Raw genomic sequence first — 15,173 nt, 5'->3', positions numbered from 1 at the left:
GAGAGTCAGCACCTTCAGGAACCGGATCCCAGTGAGAGTCAGCACCTTCAGGAACCGGATCCCAGTGAGAGTCAGCACCTTCAGGAACCGGATCCCAGTGAGAGTCAGCACCTTCAGGAACCGGATCCCAGTGTGAGTCAGCACCTTCAGGAACTGTCCCCCATTGAGAGTCAGCACCTTCAGGAACTGGATCCCAGTGAGAGTCAGCACCTTCAGGAACTGGATCCCAGTGAGAGTCAGCACCTTCAGGAACTGGATCCCAGTGAGAGTCAGCACCTTCAGGAACTGTATCCCAGTGAGAGTCAGCACCTTCAGGAACTGGATCCCAGTGAGAGTCAGCACCTTCAGGAACTGGATCCCAGTGAGAGTCAGCACCTTCAGGAACTGGATCCCAGTGAGAGTCAGCACCTTCAGGAACTGGATCCCAGTGAGAGTCAGCACCTTCAGGAACTGGATCCCAGTGAGAGTCAGCACCTTCAGGAACTGTCCCCCATTGAGAGTCAGCACCTTCAGGAACTGGATCCCAGTGAGAGTCAGCACCTTTGGGAACAGAGTAAAATCGGAAGAGGTGCATTCTCTGTGAATGGTTGAATAAGCTGCTTTTGCAATCTCCATTATTTACAGCACAGTGACAGGAAACGTAAAATGCTAACATCCCCCTTTCCAATCTCTGCCAGTGTCTGCTATACTTCATGTCCTTCCACAGAGTTCTCCTCACTGCCTTACAATCAAAACACGGTGTGAACACTGCAAAAACCGAATCCAGGTCACCAGAATATGCAGGATGGTGGCAATGATCAGTATTGAGATCATGCTGAATGCTCACGGTTTGCTGCTCCAGGATTAATTTTCTATATTCCTTTTGCAAGGTTTAGTTACATTAGTTTTGAAGGCCTCGTGTGTTGTATTGTGCGCTGAGAGGGGTAATGGGGTGGGGGAGGGGAAGATGCTCACTCTGACAGAGTAAGCTCAGTAATTCTGCTCTGAAGGTGCATCCTCATCAAACACAACACAAGGAAGAGCCTCCATCTCCCATGGTGCGATGGAATTTAATTCCCCATTATTGGGATATTCATTGCCCCAAACTCCCAAATGTGGCCTTGTGGCCAACTGGATTCAAGGCTGGTCAGAGATTGTGTCTTTTTGAAAATGTACAAAAAATAATTTATTCAGGAATAGCTTTTTTAAAAAAAATTATTGGAATCTTATTAAACTCTTTCGGCAAACGTAGCCGTTAAGGCATGAGATCTTAGTGCTGAGAAACACTTTTCATTTCAGGCACCCAGTGAGATCACAATTAGTGCAATGTTACTGCTGCCACGTTGTTACTAGGTGTCAGGATCACAGCTGGCAAAGCTCCAGCTCAGACTGGCCCCAGAAAAACACCAGTGTCTCACCTACAGTGCCTCCCATTACAGGGACTTTGCACATAAAGCAGGCAAGGAGCGACAGCTTATGGTTGCAATTATGCTTTGAGAAAAGAGAAAGGGCTTCTTCAACAGAAACGTTAAAGAAACTCTCTGGGAGCGGAGATGCACAAACATCAAGTTCTCTCCATCTAGCCTCCTTCCTCTTAAAATATCTGTGCAAATCTCTAACATACCAGTTTGCATTACTTGTCAGTGTTAGAGAGCAGCGTTCAGTTTGATTAAGTTTAGCTTTTGGACTTTACTGGATGCCCAGTGCCTCACTGTTCCCATTCCAGGGATCCTCAATCTTCATTGGCCAGGGTTTCTGTAGAAGGCCATGTCTTGGCACCAGTGAGCAGGAATTTACTGAGTGGTGTTCCCAGAATGCTCCGTCGACAGAGGTTCCCAATAGGAGAGAAGGGAAAAGATGAGGAGAAACAGTCCAGCTCACCAGGGGTTTGACTGAAGTCTTTGGCTCGGAAGTACATCCTGCGACTGCAGGAGTCAGGAGTGTCGGAGAGACAGGGCTCACTCCAGCACTGGCGGAGACGTTGCTGGAGAGTTTCAATGTCATCTGCCAGTAACGAGATCTTGTGAAAAGCGCTGATAAATCCTCCGTTGGTGATCTGTGCCTCGGGGATCCAGCGTAAGTAACACTGCTTCCACAGCTGGACATGTGCGCTGCTGAGATGTGGCAGGATCATTCCGTGCAGGTCCAAAGGCTTTGAGAACCAGTCCCTGAAATAACGCTCCACACTGCGATCATGGCTCTCATTGAGTTGCATTAAATCAGAGCTTGGTCTTTGTATCGAGTTCCTGCGGGGGAGGAAATCATGTTGGTCACTCAGTTTTCCGTTCTTCATCGTGTACACTGAATAGATGGAGGAGGAGGAATTTTTCTGGTAAGAAAAAAGCAGTAAAATAAACAAGCTACTTTGGCAGTCTCCATTAATTACAGAACAGTAACAGGCAATGTAAAATGCCAGCAACCCCCTCTCCAATACTTCCAGTATTTCACATCCTTCTACATAATTCTCCTCGCTGCCTTACAATCAAAGCACATCACAGTCCTCTCTAATACCTTGCCACCATCTCAAGCTCCTCAACCCTTCGTTCCTCCAATTTCCAGGCTTTTGTACCCAAGCAAACCCTCAGCCAGCTTTTCTCCAGTTTGCCTTGCCCTGTGGCCTTAGAATCTTTATCCTTCCCTCAGATCAGCTTTTAATTTTACTGAGGAAGGAACTCAAGCTCCTGGGATTCCTGTCCCCCAATTACAAGTTAGCCAATATTGTAGAAAGTGCATCATTTTCTCAGCGTACAGACAAATGGCAGTCTGGGGTAAGAACTGGGCACAAGTCTCAGGTCAACATTTAAAGCACATACACAAACTTGCAGGCACACTCACCTTCACTCTTTTGAAGGATTTGATTGTCCCATTCTGCACACACGTCACACTTTTGCCAATGTACAGAGGGTTATTGAACAGTGTCAGATCTTTAGCTGTGAACTGCAGTGACCAGTTCCAGACAGGGGGCAGCTCCAGACCTTTCCCTTCACATTGCAGGTTCCCATTCGTGGCAAAATCCTGCATATGTGGGCAAAGGAAATTAAATTAAACCTAATCACTTGGTGTAACATTGCAGACACTAAATTCAATACAGATCTAATTGTTTAGTCTAATTAAGTTGGTTTGCAATATGTCCAATGTTAATTGTGTGAGGATTCAATCACTGGTCAGTATGTTGCTCTGGTTTATGAATTAAAACAGTTCATCGAATCAGCGCAGCTCCTCATGGTACATTCAGTCACACCAGCCACAGCCAAGCCCCAAGTGCACGTGGACACTGGGGAAGGGCAATATCAGGCCTTTTATAACATCGCTCATGGTTATCTACCCACTGGACAGCGAGCTTCCAGCAATTGCACCCAATAGACAACACATACAGGGAGGGTAAATTATCCTCCCAACAGGCAACATCTTCTATCGTTGTCAGCACCCACCTGGCTCTGTTGCATCCGCTGATAGGGGCTGTTGAAAAGGAAGGTACCAAACAAGGGAATCCTCAGGCTGTCATATAAAACAGTCAGGTAGGTCTCAGTAAATTCAAATGCAGCTGGGAATTGCTGCAATAGCTGCCACACACAGTCCAGGAACAGCAGGAACAAGGGACACTTCAGTGCACAGAAAAACACAGTTGTAACTTTAATACATTCATAATAGAATTAGTACATCACAGAAGCTGCCTCACTCTCAAGCTCAAACAGCGCAGGAATGTGTCTTTAGAGCATTTATAAATATAAACATGAAGCCACAGGAAAGGAGGTCATTGATTACTTGATGAATAGTTTCCTCATGTGTCTTTCAAAACTAGTGTAATTTTAGGAATTGGAATGTTTTATTACCAGGGGAAGGTTTAGTGTAATGTTTACTAGATTGGCTGGTATTTCCTATTTATCTTAATTAGGGAATATCGATAAGGGTAATAGAACATTGGTTGAAAAAAACAATATCAGCACAGACAGGAGTAAAGATATGAATTTAAATTAAACGTTAAAAGATGGCAGGGCAGGTGATGTGTGGTGGCAAGGTGCTAGCATGTGGACATCTGTATAATCCATCCAAACACATCTGCAACGAGTGTCAGCGGCTGGAAGAATTTTAGTTCAGAGTCACTAACTGGAGTCTGAGCCGGAAACACTACAATACAGCAGGAAAGGGGAAAGTTACACAGACATTTTGTTCAGGGAGGCAGTCACACCCTTTAGAATAGGATGGTTTGATTTGGTCAGGGACAGGAAGGTGAGACTGTGAGGGAGGCAGGTATGGTGAAAGCAGAAGTGGAGGGGCCTCAGCCTTTGCAACTGTCCAACAGGTTTGAGGTTCTGGACAAAATCGGGAACTACAGAGTGGTTCAGCAAACAGACCAAGGCACTGTAGTGCAGGAAGCCTTTCCAGCAGAATGAAATGGAATGGAATGTAATGGCAGACAGGGATAGTATTAGAAAGTTAAATTGTGGCTCAAAATTTAGCAGAAATGGATTCATGGGGCAATGACTGCAGTATTCGGAGAAGTGGGACTGTATTCACCAGAGTCATGCTGGGATCAATACTGTGATGAGTTGTGTAACTGGGACGGTTGAGGGGTTTTAACTAAATAGTGGGGGAGAGGGATTCTGAGAGGGACAATGTGATCAAAACTCTCCGTGGGACAATTCTCTGCTACAGTGGGGTTCATGTGAAATGTAAACGTTGATCTAAAATCCAATCCACTGGGCATTTCAAATGATTGACTATCTGAGAGGTGGCTGTGGGGGAACTCCACTTCCCAGCACTGCCTTACTGCAGGTCGCTTGATTTGAACTGAACACACCCATTTTAAGATAAAGGGAAAGCAGGTGTAACCCTCACCTCGTGTTTTTCTGACTCTCCGAGATGGTTACAGCGATCCAGGAAACGGTAACCAGCCACAACCCACTCTTTCTGAATCAAGCTCTGAAAACCCAGCAGAGTGCGGAAATGTGGATCCAACATCACCTGCACCACTGAGGAAATCACACAGCTCAGGTCTCTTCCTTCCTCCTCTGATGAAGGGACATAATATAGTCAACATGGGTAAAAAACATCATTTCAAACACAGAGTGCCATTAAAAGGCGTACATTCGAAGCAGCAGAGAGAGAATGGTGCCCATCCGTGACAAGCATTCTCTCTCTCTCTCAACACTCATTTATCCCTTTTTTCTGGTAGATTGACACCTAATGCCCTGCTCCATATTTACCATCAGCGTGGGTAGACAGATATACTTGGAATGCTATTGGATTAGAAGTTCAGGAGGTCCAAAGAATGCCCTAGGGCACGGGTTCAACTGGTGGAATTTGAATTCAAATTAATAGAATATGGAATGCAAAGCTAGTCTCAGAAATGGCAGCCGTCCAACAATCAATTGTTGCAAAATCCCATCCAGTTCACTGATGTTGTTTAAGGAAGGCCGCGTACCCGACACTGCCCAGCACACGGGGAGGCCGCGTACCCGACACTGCCCAGCACACGGGGAGGCCGCGTACCCGACACTGCCCAGCACACGGGGAGGCCGCGTACCCGACACTGCCCAGCACACGGGGAGGCCGCGTACCCGACACTGCCCAGAACACGGGGAGGCCGCGTACCCGACACTGCCCAGAACACGGGGAGGCCGCGTACCCGACACTGCCCAGAACACGGGGAGGCCGCGTACCCGACACTGCCCAGAACACGGGGAGGCCGCGTACCCGACACTGCCCAGAACACGGGGAGGCCGCGTACCCGACACTGCCCAGCACACGGGGAGGCCGCGTACCCGCCGTGTCAGAAGTTGCAGCGGGACATAGATAGGATCCAAGACTGGGCGGAGAAGTTGCAGATGGACTTCAACACAGATAAATGTGTCGTGGTCCATTTTGGCAGGACCAATGGGATGAAGGAATACAATATCAAGGGTAGGAGTCTTAGCAGTGTTGAAGAGCAGAGGGATCTTGGGGTCCAGGTCCACAGGACTCTTAAATCGGCCTCGCAGGTGGAGGATGTGGTCAAGAAGGCGTATGGTGTACTGGCCTTCATTAATCGAGGGATTGAGTTTAGGAGTCGGGAGGTAATGCTGCAACTTTATAAGACCCTTGTCAGACCCCATTTGGAGTACTGTGCGCAGTTCTGGTCGCCTCACTATAGGGAGGACGTGGAAGCTATTGAAAGGGTACAGAGGAGATTTACAAGGATGTTGCCTAGACTGGGAGGCATGCCTTATGAGGATAGGTTGAGGGAGCTGGGACTCTTCTCCCTGGAGAGAAGGAGGTTGAGAGGCGACCTGATAGAGGTTTATAAGATGTTGAGAGGAATAGATAGGGTGGATTCTCAGAGGCTATTTCCCCGGGTTGAAATGGTCGCTACGAGAGGACACAGGTTTAAGGTGCAGGGAAGCAAGTACAGCGGTGATGTTAGGAGTAAGTTTTCACTCAGAGGGTGGTGAGTGAGTGGAATCGGCTGCCGTCGGTGATGGTGGAGGCGAACTCGCTGGGGTCTTTTAAAAGACTTCTGGATGAGTACATGGGATCTAATGGGATTGGGGGATATAGATAGGTCTATGGCTTAGTAGGTATAGAAGTGATCGGTGCAACTAGTGGGCCGAAGGGCCTGTTTGTGCTGTAGTGTTCTATGTTCTATGACACTGCTCAGCACACAGGGCACCGCGTACCCGACACTGCTCAGCACACAGGGCACACTGCATCTGACATTGTTCAGTACACATGACATGGCACGCACTAGAACACTACAAATGGTTGTTAACCATGTGAAAAACATATTACTCACCCTGAATGATGACAGAAATATTCTCGCTGTATATCCATTGTGTAAGTTCTGCTGAGTGCTTCAGGAACAGTCTATATAGAACATAAGAACATAAGAAATAGGAGCAGGAGTAGGCCATCTAGCCTGCCCCACCATTCAATAAGATCATGGCTGATCTGTCGTGGCTCAGTTCCACATTCCCGCCCTCTCCCCGTAACCCTTAATTCCCTTGCCTATCAAAAACCTATCTATCCACGTCTTAAATATATTTAGCGAGGCAGAATTCCAGAGATTCACCACCCTTTGAGTGACGAAGTTCCTCCTCAACTCCGTTCTAAACCACCCCCCCTTTATCTTGAGGCTGTGCCCTCTAGTCCGACTGTCCCTTCTGAGTGGGAAGAGCCTCTCCACCTCTACCCTATCCATCCCATTCATCATCTTATATGTCTCAATGAGATCTCCCCTCATTCTTCTAAACTCTAACGAGTACAAGCCTAGTTTATTCAGCCTCTCCTCATAGTTCAACCCCCTCAACTCCGGCATCAGCCTAGTAAACCTCCTCTGCACTCCCTCCAAGACCAAAATATCTTTGCGTAAGTGCAGCGACCAAAGCTGCACACAGTACTCCAGCTGCGGCCTCACCAGTGCCCTATACAACTGCAGCAAGACCTCCCTACTTTTATATTCAATCCCCCTCGCTATGAAGGCCAGCATCCCATTTGCCTTCCTGACCACCTGCTGCACCTGCAGGCTGGGTTTTTGCGACTCATGCACAAGGACCCCGAGGTCCCTCTGCACCGTCGCCTGCTGCAGTTTTTCGCCATGTAAGTAATAGTCCTTCCTACCATTATTCCTACCAAAGTGGACAACCTCACATTTGCCAACATTAAATTCCATTTGCCAGTTCCTGGCCCATTTGCCCAGCCTATCTAGATCCTTCTGCAGACTCTCCACACCCTCTGTGCAATTTGCCGTTCCACCAATCTTGGTGTCATCAGCAAATTTCGACACCATACACTTGGTTCCCTCCTCCAGATCATCTATATAAATGGTAAATAGCTGAGGCCCCAGCACCGACCCCTGTCGACTAGTCACCAACCGCCAATCCAAATAGCACCTATTGACCCCCACTCTCTGCCTCCTATTTGACAGCCAATCCTCTATCCACGCTAACACCCTACCCCCAACTCCATGCCCCCTGACCTTCTGCAATAACCTCTTGTGAGGCACCTTGTCAAACGCCTTCTGAAAATCAAGAAACACCACATCCACTGGCTCTCCTCTATCCACCGCCCTAGACACATCCTCATAGAACTCCAATAAATTCATCAGACACGACTTCCCCTTAACGAAACCGTGCTGCGTCTGCTCTATCAAACAATTCTCCTCAAGATGCCTCGCTATTTTCTCCTTGATCACGGATTCTAACATTTTACCTACAACAGATGTTAAACTAACCGGCCTATAATTCCCTGCCTTTTGCCTGCCACCCTTCTTAAACAACAGCATAACATTAGCTGTTTTCCAATCTTCCGGCACTTCCCCGGAATCCAGCGACGTTTGGAAAATAATCACCAAGGCATCCACTATCACCTCCGCCATTTCTTTCAGAACCCTTGGATGCATTCCATCCGGTCCTGGGGACTTGTCCACAATCAGTCCCTCCAGTCTGTTGAGCACCGCCTCTCTAGTAACAATAATGTCATTCAGGCCCTCCAGTCCTACCATCTTTCCATCACCAACACCCGGCAAATTATGCACGTCCTCCTCCGTGAAGACCGAAACAAAAAAGTTATTCAAGACTTCAGCCATTTCCCCATCCCCTACCACTAAGTCCCCCCTCTCATCCTCTAAGGGTCCAACGTTCACCCTAGTCAGCCTCTTCCTTTTTATAGAGATAGGAAGACCACACAGGGTAGGTTCAAACAAGCACTTCCTTTTATTCTTTCTCTCTCTCCTTACTTGATAGCAGTGGCCACATTGAATATGAGTCTATGGTTCCCGGCCCATGCTGAGGTACAGGTTCTGCAGACACTGACATGCGCTGGGGGAAGAGGATTTGAAGCCACTGATTCATGTTGGGGCACAGGTTCTGGGCACACTGACTCCACCTGAGGTACATGTGCTGTGGGATTGGAATTATTGGCAGCACATACTCCTGGACTACAGGTTTAGTGGGCATTGATCCACACTAGAGTATGGGTGCTATGGATGCTGGGTCTGGTTTCCCCAAGAGGGTAATATACAGATTAGGTATAATCTGACTGCTTGGCAGAGCAAATTTAAGGAGCTGAGTTGCTTTCTCCTGTTCCTAATGTTCAGAGTTGTAAAAACAGCAGCATTGACAAAAGAATGTAGATCTTCAATGTTTAACTGCAGTTCTTAAGTAATTAAGTTACTGTTATGTTCTTAATGGGCCGAGTGGCCTTTTCTCCCTCTTCTGCTTCTAGTTCTTACCTGACATATTCCAGCCACTGAGTGTTTTCTAACAAGGACAGCCACTTCTCATCCGTTTCTTCAAATAAATCTACAATGAGGCAGATTATATTCATTGGATTATTCACTGTTTAATCAAAAGGTTACAGAGATTGCAGACGTTTGGGAACAGGGAGTTTCCTAGTAATGGAATTGCAAATATCGGCTCCATATTATCAGGAACCTCAGGTGTAATTACTGCATTGGACAATTAGTCAACTCCATTATAATAGCAACTTTAATGCAGAAAGGATCGCTGACTGGCACTTTATTAGACTGGGGTTAGTCGGGGTGAAATGAAAAATCCAGCAATAGATAAAGCAGCAGCTGCTAAACCGAGAGGTGAGGTTTGGGCAAACTGCTCAAAGCTTTGGTCTGAAAGCTTAGTTTTCAGAAGGTCATAGAGTCATAGAGGTTTACAGCATGGAAACAGGCCCTTCGGCCCAACATATCCATGCCACCCTTCTTTTTAAACCCCAAAGCTAATCCCAATTGCCCACATTTGCCCCATATCCCTCTGTACCCATCGTACCCCGGTAACTATCCAAATGCTTTTTAAAAGACAAAATTGTACCCGCCTCTACTACTACCTCTGGCAGCTTGTTCCAGACACTCACCACCCTCAGTAAAAAAATTGCCCCTCTGGACCTTTCTGTATCTCTCCCCTTTCACCTTAAACCTATGCCCTCTAGTTTGGGAAATGATGTGACTATCTACCTTGTTTATGCCCCTCATTATTTTATAGACCTCTATAAGGTCACCCCTCAGCCTCCTACGCTCCAGAGAAAAAAGTCCCAGTCTATCCAGTCTCTCCTTATAACTCAATCCATCAAGTCCCAGTAACATCCTAGTAAATCTTTTCTGCACTCTTTCTAGTTTAATAATATCCTTTCTATAATAGGGTGACCAGAATTGCACACTGCATTCCAAGTGTGGCCTTACCAACGTCTTGTACAACTTCAACAAGACGACCCAACTCCTGTATTCAATGCTCCGATTGATGAAACCAAAGCATGCCAAATGCCACCTTCATCACCCTGTCCACCTGTGACTCCATTTTCAAGGAGCTATGAACATGTACCCCTAGATGTTTAAAGGTGCTTAAAGATTCAGTGTAAGCACAGAGGGATAAGGCTCGGGGGTGTTAACAGGTTAGAGAGAGTGGGGCAGGAAAGAGAAGGAAGTGATTTCGGAAAGGGGTGACTTGAAAGGGGTTTTGGGGGAGAATAGAGGAAACACAATCTGGCTGGATTGGAGAAGATGGGACAAAGCCATGGATGCATTTGAAATTGAGAACAATGATTTTCAGTGTAATGTCAGTGATAGGAAATTGGTGTAAGTCAATGAGGACAGGGTGCTGGGCGCACAGCAGAGTAGACTAGCGCATATGTTGAGAGTTTATGAAGGATCTGCAACCAGCAAGCAGGCACTGGTGAAACAACTCATGAAAATAATGTTGCAATCTCCCGCAATTCTGTCCACACTCCCCATCGACAGGCAGCATGAGAAAGGGGGGAAGAAACCACCAGCAATGGTGATCTGTGTTAACTCCCATCCCTAACCCAGGCACTGAGCTCAGTTAGTTAAAACGCAAGAGCCTGCAGCTGAGGAAACATTCCTCTAATTACCTCAAAGACAAGAAACCACAGGGACACAAACACCTCCTCCCACAAACCAACCACATACAAAACAATCCAAACAATTTGAGGAACCCAGTGAAACATACAGACAATGAACACAATGTTGGGACATCCTGAATCGCACCTCACCATTAATGCACAGTTGCTTGAGTCTCACCAGCGATGCCTGAACCTCAGACGGGCTGGGTAAATTCTTATCCAAGTCAGATTTAAATACTTCACTCCGTTCTGGATGGCTTTGTGCGATTGCTTTAAGGATCCTGACAAAAACAGGGAAGATTTCAGTATACAACACTGAATGCAAGACAGGCTGATCCAGGAACTGGATCCCAGTGAGAGTCAGCACCTTCAGGAACTGGACCCCAGTGGAAATCTCAAATCCAGTATTGTCTGTCTGAACTGAACATTGCATTTATCCTCTAACAAAAAATATCCACCAATAATCACCCAGAATTTGGAGAAATCTTAAAAGGTCAACTCAATAGTGGTGGGGGCGGGGGGGTCGTCGTCGTCGTCCCTTGAAACCAAGGCACCTGATTGTGCAGTAGCTCAGCACAATATACAAGAGAAAAACAACTGAACCACAATGTGGTTATTATCAACTAGTTTGAGGAATTTACTCGTATTGTAAATTAGTAATCTGAGCCAAACACTAGATACAGACAGAATTAGTGCCTCCCTACCTTGTGTTGTGTTTTCTGAGCTTTGGCCCAGGTTTAATGTTGCCCATTCTCACCAGGGCACTGCCAGTCCAGTGATACCAGCACCAGATCTGTAACAAAACCAGAGGCAAAGCTAAACATTCCATCAGAATCTTGGCTCATTTCAAAAATACAGCACTCATAAAATAAATACATAATCTGTAAACAGTCCTTTTTTTCATCTGAATAACTGCTTTTAACAGTTCATTTAGTGTCATGAGTAGGCTTATATCGACACAGCAATGAAGTTACTGTGAAAATCCCCTAATTGCCACATTCCAGCGCCTGTTTGGGTACACGAGGGAGAATTTAGCAAGGCTAATGCACCCTAACCAGCATGTCTTTCCGATTATGGGAGGAAACTGGAGCACCCAGAGGAAACCCACGCAGATAAGGGAGAATGTGCAGACTCTGCACAGACAGTGACCCAAGCCGGTAATCGAACTCAGGTCCTTGGTGCTGTGAGGCAGCAGTGCTAACCACTGTGCCACCCTTTTTGAATCTTTTTACAAATGTTTTACAAACAATTTTGTTACTTTACAAATGGAAAAATGGAAGGAACTATTTGGATCAAATCACATTACAGACCTCACACCTATAAAGCCACAATGACCAAAACTGCTTAATTCCAGGTGTGCCCCTCCCTAGACATCTCCCGCTTTTACCAAGTGTCAATGTCCAAGTGAACTTTTTAAGAATAAACTCCATTTGGAAAATCTGAAATATTTGACTTATTGCTGCCTAGAAATAGTTGTATTTTCTCCCCGAACTACACTAGCCTCTCAGTCTGACCTGTTGATGTATTAACCTGCAGTATAAATAAAAGGAGTTACTGGTACTTTCTGCTACCTTCCATACTTCAAAGGATTAGATCAATTGCAGAAAGCAGAGCAGAAACAATGAGCTAATGGTATTGCTGCACCATACGTACTAACATGCTCAGCAATTAAACTATCCAGTTAAAGACTAGTCTGTGCTGCATGCACATAGTATAATGGGAGATCTCGATGCAACTGAAGTGTTTAAATCACTCAGGCGTCCCTCCCATTCACCAACCTTGATTACAGATCCATACTCACTGGAATTCGATCACCGTTGAAAGAAAGAACCAACTGTTTCAAGTCTTCATCCGCTAGAGAAGATGGAACAACAAAGTACTCTGGAAGGCTATAAACCACAACAGAACAAACACAGTCAGACTTCTCACATTAAAGCACTCATACTTTTAAACTCTGCACATAGTGGCACAGCAGTTTAACCCCACTCTCCCCTATCCCATTTCCATCCACCCACTCCTCCCACTACGACACCCAACTTCTCTTTTACAGTGTTCTTTAGATATTTCAATCACATGCTGAAATACAGTCGCATGTTACATGTTTCCAAGCCACACTGAAGGTTTCTGACATTTTCCCTACCTTGTGGAAGTGGCATAGTGTTCATTCACAGAGGAAACTCTCCATTCCGATGCCCCTGTCCGCTTTATCTCCCTATCCCAGTCCGAATAGGTTTCAAACAGTGATGTCTGCAGTCCATCCACCTCGGGCTCTGTCCCATTCACTTTGCTAACTAAGAGAAGACAATCAGGGCTTAGAGTTTTTACGCTGGTAACTCAGTCTGCGACTGTAATCAAGCACGATATTGGTTCATGTGATTTTTTTTCCAACCAGCTTCACCCTCTCAACTTTACAGCGAAATTCTAATTGTTGGGGAACTGGCTTTTGCTGCAATTCCTACATCACAACAGTGGCTAACTACACCTCATTGGCTGTGAAGTGCTTTGAAAGGCGCTATATAAATGTGAGACTTTTTTTGCACTTTTCTTTTCATTACCTCCAGAATAAGTCAATAGGATCCAGTTCCAGTCATCTCAAATTCTGTCCTCAACCAATAATTCTCAAGCATACAATCTAAAAGGATCGCTAAGAGTGTTTAGGCTCAGAAACCCTGGCTGAATTATTCCCTCTACAGGTCACTGGTACTCAGGATGGCAAGGTGACACAGTGGTTGGCACTGCTGCCTCACAATACCAGGGATTCAGGTTCAATTCTGGCCATGGGTCACTGTCTATGTGGAGTCTGCACATTCACCCTGTGTCTGCGTGGGTTTTCTCCAGGCGCTCTGATATCCTCCCACAGTCCAAAGATGTGTGGGTTAGGTGGATTGGCTATGCTAAATTGCCCCTTAGTGCCTTTTATCCTTAGGCAGGATAAAAACGTGGGGTTACAGGGATAGGGCTTGCTCAGTGCAGACTCGATGGGCCAAATGGCCTCTTTTTGCACCATAGGGTTTCTAAGAAGATGAGTCTTCCAGCCAAGGACAGTAAACTCAGTACAGAGCCTCACCTGCACAGACTCCCTGCACTGACTACCCAGGCCTGTCAGAAGTAAGTAAACTTACTCTGGAGGTATTAATGTCGAGCACAATCTATTCAATAAAAGATGTGACTCACTAACACTAGGAGTGCGCTGATATTTCCACTGCCTTACCTGAATTCTGGCACTTCTCCCTGGCATAAGCAAAACCAAACAGCAACTGGAGATCTTTAGGCTGAGAGTAATGTGCAATCACAAGGCAGATCTGGAACAAAGCAGCAATCCACAATTAGAGACAGAACCTCCTGCAACAGCTGAGCTGTGAGCTCTGTTCCTCATCGGAAACAGTGAAACAGTCAGGTTAGAGCATCACAGAGCAGCCACAGTCTTTTGGTGACTCTCCACATTGGCAGCAGTCACCAAAGCAAAGTGATTATCCTCCATACAGTTCTGACCCCAAGTCTATAACTGTTCCCCAAAGGTGCTTGACAGTGGGGAACAATAAGCTGCCAAAAAGGAAGTCCTCTTCAGTTTCACAAAGGTCCAGTTTCACTTTGCTGGTGGTCCAAGGGCACATCCTAACCCACAGAAAATCCTGTTCACCCATCACTCCTGTGCCCGCTGACCGAGACTGAATTCTATCCAGCGAATGTTTTAACATTTCCCACCCTCACACAGCCTCACCCTAGCTCAATAATTTCCCTCAGTTCTAACTGCCTGGAAGATTCCTGGGCTTTCTACATTCCCAATTTTAATCATTCCCCCATTGCTGACTCTGCCTTCAGCTAGCTGGACCCCCAAGTTGTGGAATTCATACCCTATATCTCTCCATCTCTCTCTAAAGTATTTCATAAAAATTATACATTTAACCAAGCTTTTGGTCACCCCTCCTGTGTGTTCCAGTGACAATAATCCTGTGAATACGCTGACATCCCGCTACATTAAAGGTACTCTGTAAGTTACGGGTTGTTGCTGTTGCCAAAACAGTCACGTCGGACCTTGTGCATTATTAAGCGAAAACATCCAGCTCCCAGGCTGCTCCCTCACCAACTTTTCAGTTTGAAACGGCAGAATCTGACACTCGCCCAAAAACAAGTCTCTATCTCATATTTTTACATTTATTTCTCAACACTTCTGAGGGGTTTGACACCAATGCAATCCATCCTCCTGCAAACACCCAGAGAATCATACAGCACAGAAAGAGACCATTTACCCCATCTTGTCCACACTGGGTTGCTGATAAAATTAATCAAGTCCATAACCACATGGACATCCAGATAGACAATTTTATACAAAGGATTTTCCAACTTGG

The 15,173-nt window shown here is 46.1% G+C and overlaps 1 protein-coding gene across 1 annotated transcript in view; it reads right to left on the bottom strand.

Annotated features, from left to right (window-relative positions):
• Window positions 1-509: 509 nt before the first annotated feature.
• Window positions 510-15,173, bottom strand: part of mtmr10 (myotubularin related protein 10) — a 35,022-nt gene continuing 20,358 nt past the window's right edge. Inside the window, exons 6-16 of the mRNA XM_080216099.1 lie at window positions 14,036-14,126; window positions 12,965-13,115; window positions 12,626-12,713; window positions 11,529-11,617; window positions 10,975-11,105; window positions 9,188-9,257; window positions 6,752-6,822; window positions 4,819-4,991; window positions 3,411-3,581; window positions 2,815-2,994; window positions 510-2,308 (exon numbers count right to left, since the gene is read on the bottom strand). Of these exons, the coding sequence (XP_080072225.1) occupies window positions 1,712-2,308; window positions 2,815-2,994; window positions 3,411-3,581; window positions 4,819-4,991; window positions 6,752-6,822; window positions 9,188-9,257; window positions 10,975-11,105; window positions 11,529-11,617; window positions 12,626-12,713; window positions 12,965-13,115; window positions 14,036-14,126 (1,812 nt within the window). The 3' untranslated portion in view covers window positions 510-1,711. The remainder of the gene's footprint in view (window positions 2,309-2,814; window positions 2,995-3,410; window positions 3,582-4,818; window positions 4,992-6,751; window positions 6,823-9,187; window positions 9,258-10,974; window positions 11,106-11,528; window positions 11,618-12,625; window positions 12,714-12,964; window positions 13,116-14,035; window positions 14,127-15,173) is intronic.

The sequence above is a fragment of the Carcharhinus amblyrhynchos genome, chromosome 32, assembly GCF_965287045.1.
Source record: "Carcharhinus amblyrhynchos chromosome 32, sCarAmb.v2.hapA, whole genome shotgun sequence".
NCBI lineage: Eukaryota > Metazoa > Chordata > Chondrichthyes > Carcharhiniformes > Carcharhinidae > Carcharhinus > Carcharhinus amblyrhynchos.
Note: the sequence above shows the minus strand (reverse complement) of the source record. Positions and strands in the feature narration are given on the sequence as shown.